General features: G+C 44.6%; 1 protein-coding gene across 8 annotated transcripts in view; it reads right to left on the bottom strand.

The window, feature by feature from the left end:
• The window catches only part of sdk2 (sidekick cell adhesion molecule 2), a 412,574-nt gene that overhangs the window by 38,625 nt on the left and 357,317 nt on the right, over nt 1-16,632 (bottom strand). For all 8 annotated transcript variants that reach the window (XM_062970845.1, XM_062970848.1, XM_062970846.1 and 5 more), the window contains 6 exons: nt 13,000-13,121; nt 5,714-5,823; nt 3,348-3,498; nt 1,809-2,046; nt 1,536-1,651; nt 878-1,067 (listed from right to left, as the gene is read on the bottom strand). In XM_062970845.1, coding sequence (XP_062826915.1) covers nt 878-1,067; nt 1,536-1,651; nt 1,809-2,046; nt 3,348-3,498; nt 5,714-5,823; nt 13,000-13,121 — 927 coding nt within the window. The remainder of the gene's footprint in view (nt 1-877; nt 1,068-1,535; nt 1,652-1,808; nt 2,047-3,347; nt 3,499-5,713; nt 5,824-12,999; nt 13,122-16,632) is intronic.

Here is a 16,632-nt window from a genome sequence, read left to right as displayed (position 1 = left end):
GGCTCAGCCAGAATTCAAACTGGGCAGAAATGTTTCTCTCTTTCCAACACTTCCACCCTCCTCTCTTTCTCTTCCCTATTTTTGGGAGGCTGCAAAACATATTGGCTTTCACTATAGGTCTGAATGGCTTGACAGCCTATGAAATTGAGTTGAAGTCTACATGTGTTACCTTCTTGATTTACAGAGATCAGCAGTGTAGTATACAGACATAGTAAAGCATAACTAGTCAGATGGTTCATTGCCCAAATTTAACCTTTCTCATGAAATCTGAGCCTATCCATTATTTGGACAAAATAATACTGATCTACCAGAGAGTTGTAAAAATGCAACAATACAATACAAAAAAGCACTCGGAATGCATGACAATCTTCTATATATGCCAAGTATTCCCAGTATCATTTGTGATTATTTTAGCCTCCAACAAAAACAGTTCTGCTTCATCAGATTTTTTCCCTCTTTGATTTGCATGGACTTCAAATATTTTGCAGGCACCTCTGTTTTGAGCGCATGTGGTTTAAAGATTTAAGAGTTAGACCAAGACACTGAAGATCAGGGTTCAAATCCCTGCTTGGTCATGGAAACCAACAGGATGACCTTGTGCAAGTCACACAGACTCAGAGGAAGTCAAGGAGGTTGCTAGGAGGTTGGGGATGGTCTAGTGGAATAAGAAAGGCACAGGTCACCTTTCTGAATAAATATTGCCAAGAAAATGCCATGATCGCTTCATATTAGGTTCACCATAAGTCAGAAATGACTTGAAGATACAAAAAATAGCAAGATTTTATTCTTTCCCCCTGAGATGACTTTCTTCAGCCTATCCCATCCCTTTTTCATATGATAATTCTGGCTAGTAGACAGGAGGTTGCTGGACACCTACCATCATCCAGAGTGCGCTCAAGGATGGGTGGATTACTGGGGACACCATCACCAATGCGGGTGAAAGCCAGCACCCGGATCTCATAGAGCACATACTTGCCCAAGCCTATCAGCTGGGCACTCCGTGAGGCATTGCCTTCCACTAACCAGAACTGGGCCCTGGCATCTGAATCCTTTTCTTTATACATGACCTAAAAAAGAAGAGCAATGTAAATTATAACTAGCAACAAAAGGAGAAGCACTGGGTTTCCCTTTTCCAGGTTTTCCAATACTATTTGCAAGTGAGTGGAAGGCATTATTTCCTGAAAAGCTGGTCTGCTGAAACTTCTTTACAGCAAGAGAAAGTGTCAGAAATTAAGTCATTTTGACAGTGGTTGAGGCATGAGACTGGGCTATAGACAAATAGTATTAGTCTAATTTGATTAATCAAGGAGCTATGATTAAGGTTAGTTTACATCAAAATTTACAGACAGAATTCCTCCAACACCTCTAGGACAAAGTGGAATACAGAGATTGCAGTGGATACACAGGTATAGACCAAGAGGCAGAGGAAGCTATTGAGGCTATGTATAGAATGGGAGGAGGTTCAGGTGTATGGAGAATGGTGTAAGAGAGTAGGTTACTTGCTAGGAAAGGGGTCCACTGTTTCCAAAACCCACCTTGTAGCCCAGTACAAGTCCATTTCGGTCACCCTCAGGGATGTCGTTCCACCGCACCAGCATAGAAGTGGATGTAGTTGCCAGGGCTGAGATATTGGTGGGCCCTGATGAAGGCACTGTGTAAGGAAAGGGAAGAACATAAGGGTGACACTTAACCCACTTCACTGAATGGAATCAAAGGTTCACACAGAAACTTCCACATAGGCCAGCAGGCAGTGAGAGGTCTGTCAGACTGCCTTAAGGCAAGTGACAAGGCTAAGATGGAGAGGGTACCTGACTCCCGGGTTCGCCCCACCACGGTCTGACTCCATGGTCCAGGCCCAATGGCATTGAAGGCCTGCACCTGGACTCGGTACTCAGTCCATTCTTCCAGGTCCTCAATGGTGAATTCACGTTCCATGCGGTCATGGATGGTGTTGGTCATTGTGCGGCTGCGGCCATCTAAGCGTGAGTAGCGCAACCGGTAGCCCACAGACTCGGGGCTGCCATTGTACTCCGTCTCTGGCAGGGGCTGGGGAAACAAAGAGAGCACTTTTGATGGTCTCCAACCTATCTTTTCCCAGAATGCTTTCTCTCTTAAAGATGTTATATCTTCCTAAACTTATCTAATCTAGTCTCCAACTTTATACATTGTAAGCGGTGGTGCAAATGGTCAGCTTTCTTCAGATGGAAAAATTAGTATGCAAAAAGTTAAATGAATAAACAACTGTGAAAAGGAAATCCTAAGATTGGAAAAAGCAATTCTGTTTTGTTCTTTCTTTTCTTTTAAAAAAGAAATTTAATTGTTTGCTCATTTGTTTACATATTTATTTTTCAATACTGTGACTGAAAAACAAATTGCTATTGTGGAGTAGAATGTTATACAGAACAGAAGACATTCCGAACCCCACAGTGTATACTCTTCTCCTGTCCTGCTCCCAATTCCATTTTTCTGCCCTAGGCCCACAAATGATATGCATCTGACAGGGGCTACAACTCCTAAAAAACACTGCAGAAACAGAGCAGAACATGCAGTTAAGTTTCTGATCTCTTGGTCCAGATTTGAGATAGATCCAGAAGATGGCAGAACACAAGAACAGAAGGAAGAAGGAGAAGAATCACACTTCCACCACCATATTTTGTTTAATATTGAATACAGAGCCACCTCTTTCTGTGACAAGTATTTAGTGATACTGCTCTTTCTACTCACAGCAGCAGGAAGTGTTGTTCATGGGTTTCTCCCCTGAGGAAACCGAAGTCTGAGGAAACCACTGATTCAAAGTGGTGCCTGTCTTGACACAGTTAGTGTCCCAGAGCTTGCTTTTTCAGAGCATCAGTTGTCCTCCCTCTGAGGAGGCCTAGACTAGTTGAAAGATTAGGAAAGAATGTTCCTGTCTTTTGCATACAACTTCTCAATTTATATCCATGCCCAATGGCTAATTTAGTCTTCATCAGAATTGTTAGCCTCACTGAGTCCCTCCAAAGGTCTTAGTTTCAGATTCACCTTAGGAAACTTTATTGGGCTTGCCACTTCACAAACATTGGGGTAACTGTGGGTGGATCCACACTGTAGAATTAATATAATTTTGACACCACCTTAATTGCCATGGTTCATTTATGAGAGTTGTAGCTTTACATGGTTTTTAGCCTTCTCTGCCAAAGAGGGCTGATGTTTCACCAAGCTTCAGCTCCCTGAGTCATGATGGTTAAAGTGCTATCAAACTACATGATTTCTATAGCATAGATAGATGCACAGTGTAATTCACTCCCCATTTTCATCAACCCCCCTCCCCCCAACTAGGGCTATCAATGTCCCCTTATACCACTTCTCACCATCCATCGCAGCCAGAGGCTGGTTTCGCTGGCTGTTCGCAATGTGATATTGGCAGGAGAGATGTCTGGTGGGGCCTGCAATGTCTGGATCCTGCGGGAAGGCAGGCTGGGTGGGCTGGTGCCCACGATATTCACCTGCCGCATGCGGAAGCTGGTAATAAGAAAATAGATGGGTAACTCAGTGCTTGGGAGCATGTAGAAACAATGTGCAGCTTTTAATTCATTTCATTTTTGCAATGAGTACAACATATGTAATTAAGGAAAACTGCACTTCTTTGTGGCATGTTCATTTTTTGTGGCATGTTCATAATTTTCACGGTGTGGACTCATTAAATTGTGAAGCACAAAGGCCAGAAATATGCTACTTTCTGCTACTACTTCATGTTCTATTGTGAGGACTGAGACAGTGAAAATGTAGGCAGAAAGAGTGTGTGTTTGTGTGTGTATTTTAAAGTAACAGAAAAACGTAAAACCCTAATTAAGTTATTTTTCAGAAACAAAAGAGTAGCAAGCAGTATTCCTTAAACATTCTCAATGTAATTGAAAGCTACTTTCAACAAACATAATAATAATAATTTCAATCCTTCCATTTCAACCTGAAAACATGGATGTTAAACTAGAGTTTTGACCTCGAGTAGGCTGAATGGGTCCATGTGAAGTCGACACTTGGCACTTTGTGAATTGATGGCAGTTTTATCTACTGTTATTTTTTAAATTGTATTCTTTTGATTTTATGCTATATGTGTTGACAGGGGTTGTTACTATAATTTTATGTAACCTGTTTTATACTTATGTACCGTTTTTATCTGTTGTATGTTATATGTGCACCCTGGAGTGCCTTTGTTAAAAAATCAGTTAAAAGAGCATTACATTAATTTAAAAAGCATCCATATTAAAAACAATCAATTCATAATTTTAAAGCTCCTAATTTAATGATCACATGGACATGCCTTTTTTTTAAAAAAAGTGCAACACTTAACATGTTTACTCAAGTCTAATGCTTACCTTTTTTGGTTAAATTACATTGCCTATCCTATCATAAACCTGCCCGACCTCTCCGATCATCGGGGGAGGCCCTCCTGTCGCCACTACCTATATCTCAGGCTCGCCTTGTAGGAACAAGGGAGAGGGCCTTCTCTGCGGTGGCCCCTCGCTTGTGGAACTCGCTGCCCATTGAAATCAGGCAAGCCCCCACCCTTTTAGCCTTCAGGAAAGATTTAAAAACATGGCTCTTCCGGTGTGCTTTCGGAGAGTAAATGTTCTATGCTACTCCCCCCCGATATTTATCCTCTAGACTGGTTCACTATCTGATGTCCCGTCCCTCGAGGTTTTATTCTGATCCCTTTCTCACCCAGAGTTTTAATTTTTAATCTAGTTTTTAAATGTAGTATTCATGCGGCCCGCTCGTGTTATATTGCTGTTTTGATCTTATGTTGTACTGTTTTATTTTATGTAATGTATTATTTAATTGTATTATGTTATGGTCTATTGTATTGTCTTGGGCATGGCCCCATGTAAGCCGCCCCGAGTCCCCGTTGGGGAGATGGTGGCGGGGTATAAATAAAGTTTTATTATTATTATTATTATTATTGCCAAAATTGAGGTGCACATTAGATTAAATGGTGCATTAGAATCACACACACAAACCCACCTACATAGAAAGGCCCATAGGAAACCATGACCCCAAACGCTGGATGGAGGGAGGGGGGTATAAAGAGGCTGTTCTCAATGGTGACGGCCACCTTCACGCTTCATGGTATCCAGGGAAGGAGGAGGTGCACCTGGTCACTCAGTCATTCCTGCCACTTAACTATGGATCCTGGCTTCCAGGAGGCCCTCAGGTGTCTGCCTGTCCTCCTAGGCTCCATCCCATGCGGTTCCCAAGTGGCCTAACTTATGAGGCCTTCAAAATACCCCTCAGTTTTGAATGTTTTGTGAATGAGGCTAATTGAGAATTGTGCAAGGCTAGTAAGTTCACCAGTGTCAGCCTTATGGAGTGCCATGGCTTCCCAAATGGCCTGGTTCATGCAGCCTCCCTCCCTGATGTCCTATGCCTGCACTGTTGGGCACATTACATTCAGGAGCAAATCCATTTTTTGCAATGTGCATCTTCAAAACTGAGATACACATAGCATTCAATGGAGCATTATACGAGCAAATACAGTATATTCAACATACTGTACCTCTTGATGGAAACTGTGGGGAGTAACAAAGGAAAAGGATGTTGCCCCAATGTCCTATTTGTACCCGTCCTGGAAGCACTTGATTGTATATTCTGGTCTCATACCTTCTTACGCATAGTCAGCAAAGGAAACTTACAGCTGGGTCCTGATACACTCCCCCCCCCTCCTTTAACCCACACTCACCTATAGTATGTGTAGGGATTAAGGTTGGGCACCTCCATGGAACGGATATCTGGCTCATTAGACAATTGGTGGATGAGGGTCCACTCTTCAGTCTCACCAGTCTGACCCACCTGGAGGGCAAGCAAAGCAATGGGCATGGTTGGGGCAAGCAGCACTGTCCCCCCCTCTTCCCACATGCACACATTTGATAAAAATGCTATGGCAACCTTGAAGAGTTTTCAGAAAGGACAATTTGTGCCTGATATTTTCACAATATAAATAAATACTTGGGCAAATTAAAAACAAACAATCATAGCAATCCCATCACTTTAGAGATGTTTAGAGATGTCAAACTGCTGTGATGTTAACAACACTGTTTGCTGATCTACTGCAGCAAAACAACATCCAAAAAGCTATACGCCTGGCACTTTTCGACTAATACAAATATTGTTATGATTGAGCCTCATGGCTCTGTTACTGACAGACGTGGGCGTAAGACTCCTCGAGAGTCAGATACTCTCGAGGAGCGAGAGAGAAAAAGACTGCGAGACATATTTGCAGCACCTTCTGACGAGGAGTCTTTCGAAGGGTTTACGGAGAGAATGGAGGAGGGGCTGGTTAGCTCAGAGGAGGATGAGATGGATTGGACTCGGGTAAGGGAGGAAGTGGGTGCCACTGGCCATGATGGGACAGAAGATGAATGGGGACCTTCAGGATTAGACCCATGGTTTAGCTGGAGGGATGGGACGGGATCCACAGCTGGAGATGCTGTTGGGCGTAGTCAGAGGTGTTCCAGCTCTGACGAGGAAAGTGATGAGGAAACGCCCGGGTTAAGGAGGACAGCTGACAGTGATGAAGATTTGTAACTGGCATAAAATGGGGCTTGGGAGCAATTGCAAATTGCGTTGGGCAAGGTAATCTGGGCAAACGCTTGGGATCCGTGTGTGTGTGGGACGCTTCCCTGAAGACTTGTGTGCTTTCCTGTGCTGTGACGTAAGTTGATTGGAATCCAGGGTCAGACGGCGGGAGGGATTGTGTGGGCATTTGTTTGTGCAAACCTGTGCTTACTCTTATTAGCTTGACCCTCCGTCGTCTTCTTGACGGACGCCATCTCCTGCTTTGAGAACTCGGACTGAACTGACCACGGCTTGTCTTCCCCCCTTCTTGGACTTGGAAAAACTACAAACGTCTGCTTCTGGCTTTGATCTACGGAACGGAACTGGTCTACTCAACTGCTACAATCCTTGGCTGTTTTACTCGTGTTGGAGATCCTGTCTGCTGTGTGTGTGGGGGAGCGACGCAAGTTACTCTAAGCACAGTGTTGGCAGCAGAGAGGAATCTGCTGCCAATTAGTTGCATTCTTTGTATCTTTTGTTCCTTGGCTTTCGTTTCGTTTATACCCAGGCTGACGCAAGCAGTTTGTTTTTACCCGGATTAAACTCCGGTTTAATCCGGTTTATCTTTTGAACATTTACTTTTGCCCCTTTTTGCTCCTAAAGGCAAAAACTGCCTGGCCCTTGTGTTTTACGGGCATTTTTGAGTTCTGTAATCTAATAAACTCTGTTACTTTGAATCTTGTGGCGTTCTGTCCTTGACAGATTGCCCAACGCCCATAAAAAGTTTATTGCAGCAATAAACCCGTCAGGAAGACGATGGATGAGTTAAGGGCCAAAGTAGACCAATTGCAAACGGTTTTTACCGTTAGCCAAACAGCTCAGGCTGTGAAAGGACATGTTTTGACTCCTGAACGCTTTGACGGAACCAGGTGCAAGTTGCCAACCTTTTTGGCACAAGTGGAGCTTTATTTTTCCCAGCTCAGTGTTCATGCTTTTCCTACAGACACTAGCAAGGTGGCCTTTATTTTGAGTTTGTTGACCGGTCCCGCAGGACAATGGGCCACTAATTTAATTTTGGGAAATGACCCAGTCAAGGACAATTTGAATAATTTCAAAAAATTGTTAACTGATACTTTTGGGGATCCTCTCCGCACGGAGAACGCTGGGTGGGCTCTGTATCGGTTGAAACAGGGAAAGGGGACTGTTTTGGATTACTTAAATAAGTTTAACCTGTATCGCCACCAGCTGGATTGGGGGGAAAATGCATTCATGCTTTTATTTACTGCCGGGTTAAGTGATATGCTCCAGGATGAATTAGCACGCTTGGAGCCGGCTGAAAGCTGGGACGCCTTAGTAGCTAAGGTGCTGCGTTTAGACGCAAGGTTCGAGGCTCGTAAACACTCAAAAGCAATGTGTGCGCCACCCATGCATGTAACCAGGGCACCTGTGGTGATGGGGGAAGAGCCCATGGAGCTTGGGGTCTTTAAAAAGCTGTCTACAGAGGAAAAGAGCCGTAGGAGGCAGCTGGGCTTGTGTTTGTACTGTGGGAATGCTGGGCATTTTGCCAAAAATTGTAATGTGAAACCTTCCCAGCTTTCGGGAAAAGGCCAGCCCTAGTGCGACGTGAGTCCAACGCACTAGGGCTCCTCAAGCAGTCAACTGAGGGGAGGAAGCATGTTTTCGTACCCATTACATTATCTGTTGGGGGAAGGGAACTTGTTTCTACTTTGGCACTGCTGGACTCAGGGGCTACGGTCTCCTATGTAGATATTGAGTTTGCTAAGAAGCATGGCATTCCTAGAGTGCGCAAGGCATGCGACGTGTGGGTGGAAGGAGCAGATGGGAGACTGCTGGAGACTGGGGTGGTTAACCATGAAACCTCAGCAGTAACGTGGGAGGTGCAGGGAGTAACGGGAACGTTTGTGTGGGATATTACGAGCTTGCCTAGATATGATGTGATCCTGGGGATGGATTGGCTAGCTGTAGTAAACCCACAAGTAGATTGGGCAACACGTAAAGTGATCTTAAAGAGGCAGGATTGTTGCACTCTAAATGTTACTCATTCTGATATGGAGGGAGTGCCTGCTGAGTATGGGGAGTTCTCTGATGTATTTTGTAAAAGAGAAGCGGACAAATTACCACCGCACAGGCCATATGATTGCGCCATCAAGTTGGCAGAAGGTGCGAAACTGCCAGCAGGGAGGCTGTATGCCTTGACTGTACCGGAAAGGCAAGCTTTGCGGGAGTTTCTAGATGAAAATTTAGCCAAGGGGTTTATTCGCCCATCTAGTTCTCCAACTGCGGCACCAGTATTCTTTGTAGCCAAAAAGACTGGGGAACTTAGGCTGGTCTGTGACTATCGGATCCTAAACAAATACACCATTCGGGATAGGTACCCGCTCCCTTTAATCTCGGAACTGTTATCAAGGGTGCAAGGGGCTAAGGTCTTTACCAAGCTTGACCTGCGGGGGGCCTATAACTTAATCCGTATACGGGAAGGGGATGAATGGAAGACGGCATTTAACACGTGTTTCGGATGCCACGAGTTCCGAGTCATGCCTTTTGGGCTTTGTAATGCTCCTGCGGTATTCCAGAGGTTCATGAACGATGTGTTCAGGGACCTAATTGACCAATTTTTAGTGATTTATTTGGATGATATCTTGATTTTTTCTAAGGACGAGAAAGAACATCGTCAACATGTCAAGCAGGTTCTGCACCGACTGCGGGCTAATGGGCTTTTCGCCAAGGCTTCCAAGTGCGTCTTTCATGTGCCTGAAGTGGAGTTCCTAGGTCATGTAGTGTCAGGTAGGGAACTTAAAATGGACCCACATAAGGTTGACGCCGTCAACTCATGGCAGGAGCTGAAGACTAAGAAGGATGTACAAAGGTTCTTGGGTTTCGCTAATTACTACCGGGAGTTTATTCCGAATTTTGCAAAGCTCACGGTACCTTTGACGCAGCTTCTGCGCAAGAAACAGCCATTTGTGTGGGGGCGGGAAGCTCACGAGGCGTTTCTACAACTAAAGTCTAGTTTTCAATCGGACAACATACTAACCCATCCTGATGTTGACAGACCGTTCGTGGTAGAAGCGGACGCTTCTAGCTACGCGTTGGGGGCTGTATTGTCTCAGAAGGATTCCTCAGGGACCTTGCGTCCCTGTGGATTTTACTCGCGGCAACTAACACCCTTCGAGCAGAACTATACCATATGGGAGAAGGAGTTGTTGGCGATTAAGGTGGCGTTTGAGGTGTGGCGGCACTGGCTTGAAGGGGCACGGCACCAGATCGTGGTCAGATCTGATCACAAGAACTTAGAGCACTTGCAAACAGCAAAGAAGTTAAACCAGCGTCAAATCCGCTGGGCTTTGTTTTTCTCCAGGTTTAACTTCAAGGTGCAGTTCGTGGAGGGGAAGGCAAACTTGCGGGCCGATGCTTTATCTCGCAAGCCGGAATTTAAGACCAATGAGCAGGTAGTATGTCAGACCATCTTGCCTACTGCCTCTCTGTGTGTTGTAGATAATGAGCTTGGGTTACATGACCAGATCCTTGAGGCTCAGAAGGATGATGTGTGGACTCAGGAGCAACTGATGCTGCTCTCTGCAGGTAACCGTACCATACTGCCGCATCTCCAGGATCAAGACGGGGTATTGGTGCGTAGGGGGCAGGTTTACGTACCAGTAGGGACCCTCAGGTTGGAGGTGATTAGAGCCCACCATGACGAACCCATGGCTGGGCACTTTGGCAGGTTCAAGACCGTACAGCTTATCACCAGGAGCTACTGGTGGCCAAAGATGCGGCAAGACATTCTGCGCTTTTGTGACAGCTGCGCCGTTTGTCAGCAGAGTAAGACGCCTGTTGGGCGCCCTAGAGGGTTGTTATCGTCTTTACCTGTTCCGGAGAGGCCATGGCAAATCATTTCCATGGATTTTATTTCAGATTTGCCTAAGTCTGGGGGTTATACTTGTATTTGGGTGGTGGTGGATTTATTTAGTAAACTGGCTCATTTTATTCCTTGTTCAACCATTCCGGCGGCCCCTACGTTGGCCTTACTATTTACAAAGCACATCTATCGTTTGCACGGAGCACCCGAGGTGATTATTTCAGATAGGGCTCCGCAATTTGTGTCACGCTTTTGGAAACACTTCCATGAGTGTTTGGGGACTAAGTTAAACGTGTCTTCAGCTTTTCATCCGCAAACGGATGGACAGTCGGAACGGGTTAATGGGCTCTTAGAGCAGTATCTGCGTTGTTTTTGTTTAGATCAACCCACGGCTTGGGTAAAGTGGTTACCGGTGGCGGAATTTGCTTACAACAATGCGGTGCACACGTCTAGTCAGCATACGCCATTTGAGCTAACTTATGGTTTTCACCCACGGGGAGGTGTGGCGCCGTCGACCAATGTGGTCTCTTCGGACCCTGTGTACCGCTCTTCGGAAATGGCTGCATTGCATGATGTTGCCCGTCGCTTACTGTTGGAAGCTAAGGCAACGCAGAAGACTCAGGCTGACCGCCACAGGCAGGCAGGGGAGGAGTTGGAAGAAGGGGATTTGGTGTGGTTATCTTCCAAACATATTAAACAGGCTGGGGGAAAGTTTGCGCCTCGGTATTTGGGTCCCTTTCCTATTGTTAAAAAGATTTCTTCTGTTGCGTTTCGTTTGCGTTTACCGTCTAGTTTAAAGGTCCATCCAGTCTTTCATCGTTCACTGTTGAAACTTGATACCTCTAGTCGTCGTGGTGCTATAGCGGAGGGTATCACTGCCACTTCTCCGCCATCGGGGGAGGAGGCCTTTGTGAGAGGGGATAGTGTTATGATTGAGCCTCATGGCTCTGTTACTGACAGACGTGGGCGTAAGACTCCTCGAGAGTCAGATACTCTCGAGGAGCGAGAGAGAAAAAGACTGCGAGACATATTTGCAGCACCTTCTGACGAGGAGTCTTTCGAAGGGTTTACGGAGAGAATGGAGGAGGGGCTGGTTAGCTCAGAGGAGGATGAGATGGATTGGACTCGGGTAAGGGAGGAAGTGGGTGCCACTGGCCATGATGGGACAGAAGATGAATGGGGACCTTCAGGATTAGACCCATGGTTTAGCTGGAGGGATGGGACGGGATCCACAGCTGGAGATGCTGTTGGGCGTAGTCAGAGGTGTTCCAGCTCTGACGAGGAAAGTGATGAGGAAACGCCCGGGTTAAGGAGGACAGCTGACAGTGATGAAGATTTGTAACTGGCATAAAATGGGGCTTGGGAGCAATTGCAAATTGCGTTGGGCAAGGTAATCTGGGCAAACGCTTGGGATCCGTGTGTGTGTGGGACGCTTCCCTGAAGACTTGTGTGCTTTCCTGTGCTGTGACGTAAGTTGATTGGAATCCAGGGTCAGACGGCGGGAGGGATTGTGTGGGCATTTGTTTGTGCAAACCTGTGCTTACTCTTATTAGCTTGACCCTCCGTCGTCTTCTTGACGGACGCCATCTCCTGCTTTGAGAACTCGGACTGAACTGACCACGGCTTGTCTTCCCCCCTTCTTGGACTTGGAAAAACTACAAACGTCTGCTTCTGGCTTTGATCTACGGAACGGAACTGGTCTACTCAACTGCTACAATCCTTGGCTGTTTTACTCGTGTTGGAGATCCTGTCTGCTGTGTGTGTGGGGGAGCGACGCAAGTTACTCTAAGCACAGTGTTGGCAGCAGAGAGGAATCTGCTGCCAATTAGTTGCATTCTTTGTATCTTTTGTTCCTTGGCTTTCGTTTCGTTTATACCCAGGCTGACGCAAGCAGTTTGTTTTTACCCGGATTAAACTCCGGTTTAATCCGGTTTATCTTTTGAACATTTACTTTTGCCCCTTTTTGCTCCTAAAGGCAAAAACTGCCTGGCCCTTGTGTTTTACGGGCATTTTTGAGTTCTGTAATCTAATAAACTCTGTTACTTTGAATCTTGTGGCGTTCTGTCCTTGACAAATATAGAAGAGAATTCTAAATTGACTACATTTTACTTAAGAGGATTTCATAGGAAAATGCTGAAATTTGTTAGTAAGAATAACTTTTGCTTTCCTACAGCATTTGAGATTACACCAGGCAGAATACATGAACTCTTAAATATATTGCTTCAGAAAAACTAGGAAACTAAATTCCCATATCATCATCATCATCATCATCATCATCATCATCATCATCATCATCATCATCAAAGATGAAATACCCAGCATGCCAAATCTGAATGTACATCAGATTCTAAAGAATAGCTGATTAAACACAGACTAAACACAGCTTCTTTTCCCCATTATCTTCTACTTTCTTTTCATTTGATCCTATTTTCTCTTCTTCTGGTCCTGTAAGTCCTCAACTATTTAGAAAACACATTCAAATTTAGTGCATGCATCTTATTCTGAACAGACAATTAGACACTGCAAATTTTACCCATAATTTCAGTTTTATTTCTTCCACTGTTGGGTCAGTCAACCAGCCACAGGCTTACCTGCGCCTCTACCTGCCATCTGGAAATGGATGTCTTGCCATCATAGCCAGGACGGAACTGTAGTGTGACTGAACGGGGACCAATGTTGGAGATGCCCAGGTTGGTAGGAGCTCCAGGAAGTTCTATAAAAAGAGAAAAAATTCAGTTATTTGCAGAGTGAAGATGAGGCCCATTGACCCTGGATCTTAATGTTCTTCACTGAAAGGCCTTGTGCCCAAAAGCCTGTCTTGAAAAGGAAGTTTATTTCTAGTAAGCTAATTTCATAAGAGGCCTCAATGCCCCAAAGGTACAAGATCCCTTCCGATCTTGGTTGTTAAGAAGAATGGTAAAAGGTAAAGGTAAAGGTTTCCTCTGACGTTAAGTCCAGTCATGTCTGACTCTGGGGGTTGGTGCTCATCTCCATTTCTAAGCCAAAGAGCCAGTGTTGTCCGTAGACACCTCCAAGGTCATGTGGCCGGCATGACTGCATGGAGCGCCATTACCTTCCCACTGGAGTGGTACCTACTGATCTACTCACATTGGCATGTTTTTGAACTGCTAGGTTGGCAGAAGCTGGAGCTAACAGCGGGCGCTCACTCCGCTCCCGGGATTTGAACCTGCGACCTTTCAGTCTGCAAGTTCAGCAGCTCAGTGCTTTAATACACTTCGCCACCAGGGCTCAAAGGTAAAGGTTTCCCCTGACGTTAAGTCCAGTCGTGACCGACTCTGGGGGTTGGTGCTCATCTCCATTTCTAAGCCAAAGAGCCGGCGTTGTCCATAGACATCTCCAGGTCATGTGGCCGGCATGACTGCATGGAGCGCTGTTACCTTCCAGCTGGAGCGGTACTCACATTTGTTTTCAAACTGCTAAGGTGGCAGGAGCTGGGGCTAAGAGCGGGCGCTCATTTCGCTCCGGGGATTTGAACCCGGGACCTTTTGGTCTGCAAGTTCAGCAGCTGAGCATTTTAACACACTGTGCCACCAGGGGCCTTAAGAAGAATGAGCCCTGGCTAATACCTCGATAGGAGGTTGCAGAAGGATACCAGCTACTGTACCCTATATGTCAGAGGAAGAAACTGGCAAAACTATTTTTGAGTATTTCTTGCCCAAGAAAATCCTATAAATTGATGGAGTCACATAATTCGCCAGACAACGGCGAAGGCACATTCACACATACATGGCTTTACTATGCAAGCTGTAGTGTGACTAAAGAAGACACTAATAGATACTATATCAAGAGTATTAATATAAAAATAAAAGGCAGCTAACATAAAATTAAGGAAACGACAAGTGCTACAATCTACAGTTGAAGAAAAACATTATTCCTTTGGGAAAGACATTCTCATCAGTCTCAGCAATTGCAACCAAAAAGGTTTTGCTTTTATACCTAGGTAGGGGCATTGAACCTTAGTGCAAATATTTCATATACCTGAAGAAGCTCAATTTACAGTTATAGCTCTCACTGAAATGCCAGAAATAATAAAAATACAGAAAAACTCAATAATGGGTTCATACATCTATTTTCTTGAAATTTTAGGGCCACTAAGGGAAAGTCCTATATATGAAAAAGTGGCCAAGCAAATTGAGAATTCTTATCCTTCCGCAATGTTGGCTTTCACTCTCTAATAGTCACACTGTTAAAAATTGGCATGTGTCACTTTGAATCATTGTCACAAACCTGACAACATTTGACAACCTTCCACAATCTGGAAATCAATGTATTGGACTACAATTTCTAGCACTCCAGCTTGCATACTCATGATCAATGGTGGTGGGGGGTGGTGGTGGGCTGGATTGATTCAAAACATCTGGAGGCAACCTGATCAAGGAAATATGTGTAACAAAACCATGAAGGCTGCTTTAAAAAGTAAAAGCAGCTTCAGGGGATGATGAATATGAGCCAAGTAGCACAGCAGGGAAGCAGGTATGCAATCTAGCTGTGTCTCTGTTCTGTATAGCCTCTCTTCTGCCTCGCAGCTATTATTGATCTACAGGATAGATGGGGAGAAACAGCATGAGTGTGTAAATCTTTGAGAAAAAATGGATGGGTGAGCAAGCATCATGTTCTTGTGTTCTTAAAGATGCATTTAGAAGGGGATTAGACAAACTTGTGGAGGATAAGACTGTCAACAGCCACAAGTCATGTTGACTATAGGAACACAGGCTGTATGTTTCTGCACACCAGCTGTCATGCAAATTTTCCAGACTGAAAACTGGAGGGCTTTTAGTACCTTTAAAGACTGTGTAGAAGGGGTACTTTCAGTGGGTACAGGAGCCCTCTTTAGTTTTCTCCTTGGCAAGCCTAGTTGCAAGGGACGATGAGCATTGCCTTTATGCCCTCTTCATGGACTTTCCAGAGTCATTTGATTGACTACTAAGAGTGACAGAATGCTGAATCAGATATAGCATGAATAAGCATCCTGTTCATCTGCAAACTTTGGTTATGAATCACACAGATCCAAAGATAACACAGCCCAACCCAAAAATGGTGCTTGTTCCTTGGGTTATTTGGGGCACTGATTCAGAAAATGGCACTGGATAGACCACATCTGCTCTAGTTTTTAAGATATAGTTATCATGATTTTCTGTGGGTGAACAGCAGACAACTAGTATATGACATATGTTCAGTACAATGTTCCCTCGCTACTTTGCGGTTCACTTTTCATTCCCTCGCTGTTTCGCAGGTTTTCAATAAATAATGTAACCATTGATCATGGTGTTTTGCGGGTTTTGCGGTGTGCAAAGGGTTTTGGAAGCGGGGGGGGGGGGGGGAGGAAGAAATAAAGGGAAAGGGAGGTAGGGTAGGGAAGGGTTGGAAATAAAAAAAGGGTTATTTAGCTTCCATTCTTCTTCTCTGCCAGTGTACTGTATATTGTAACTGCTAAAATAAAGTACAGACTGCATTGTAGTAAGTGGTTTGTGGTTTGCTCTCCTCCACATATAGAATAAATATAGTGTCCCTACTTCGTGGATTTTCACTTATTGCGGATGGTCCTGGAATGTAACCCCCGCGATAAGGGAGGGAACATTGTAACTCCAAAACTTGAGCTGATGGGGAGAAACTGTTGCTATTTTTGGGACCCGCAAGTCAAATATACTCAGAAAGAGGGTTAACATTTGAGGCATCAAAATGTGTGTTGGCTAGTGCAATGGATCCTTCTTCCCTTAGGGATATAGACCTAATAGTTTGTAAACATTTTATGATAAAAACAGAATAACTCCAAACCTTCCACTCACCCAACAAACAAAGTAAGGAACTGAAAAATAGCAGAATCCTCAGCAGCCAATTTAGTGACTTATTAATGATGCATTGTAAGACTTTTGGATCCCTGGATTAGGGCTGAGAATAGTGCAGGTTCTCAAACAAATATTTGACAAGATTCAAATATTCATCAAACACAGAACTCTCATCTCATGAAGGTCATAAGGAGAGATGGAAGAATTTTCTGTAATTTCTTATTCATTACTTGGATGTTTGTTAATGTAATAATGCTGCAGCCTTTGTGAGTCGTTGCTTGTTGTCAGATTTTGAGGAGTATATTATGTGCCTGGATGAATGAAATCCAAACTTGAATTAATTGAATTACTCAAAAGAACAAATATTGAAACTAATTGAGATTGTCTGGGTGAACTATGACTTTGCCAAACGGAATT

Source organism: Anolis carolinensis, chromosome 2, assembly GCF_035594765.1.
Source record: "Anolis carolinensis isolate JA03-04 chromosome 2, rAnoCar3.1.pri, whole genome shotgun sequence".
NCBI classification, from domain to species: Eukaryota; Metazoa; Chordata; class Lepidosauria; order Squamata; family Dactyloidae; genus Anolis; species Anolis carolinensis.
Note: the sequence above shows the minus strand (reverse complement) of the source record. Positions and strands in the feature narration are given on the sequence as shown.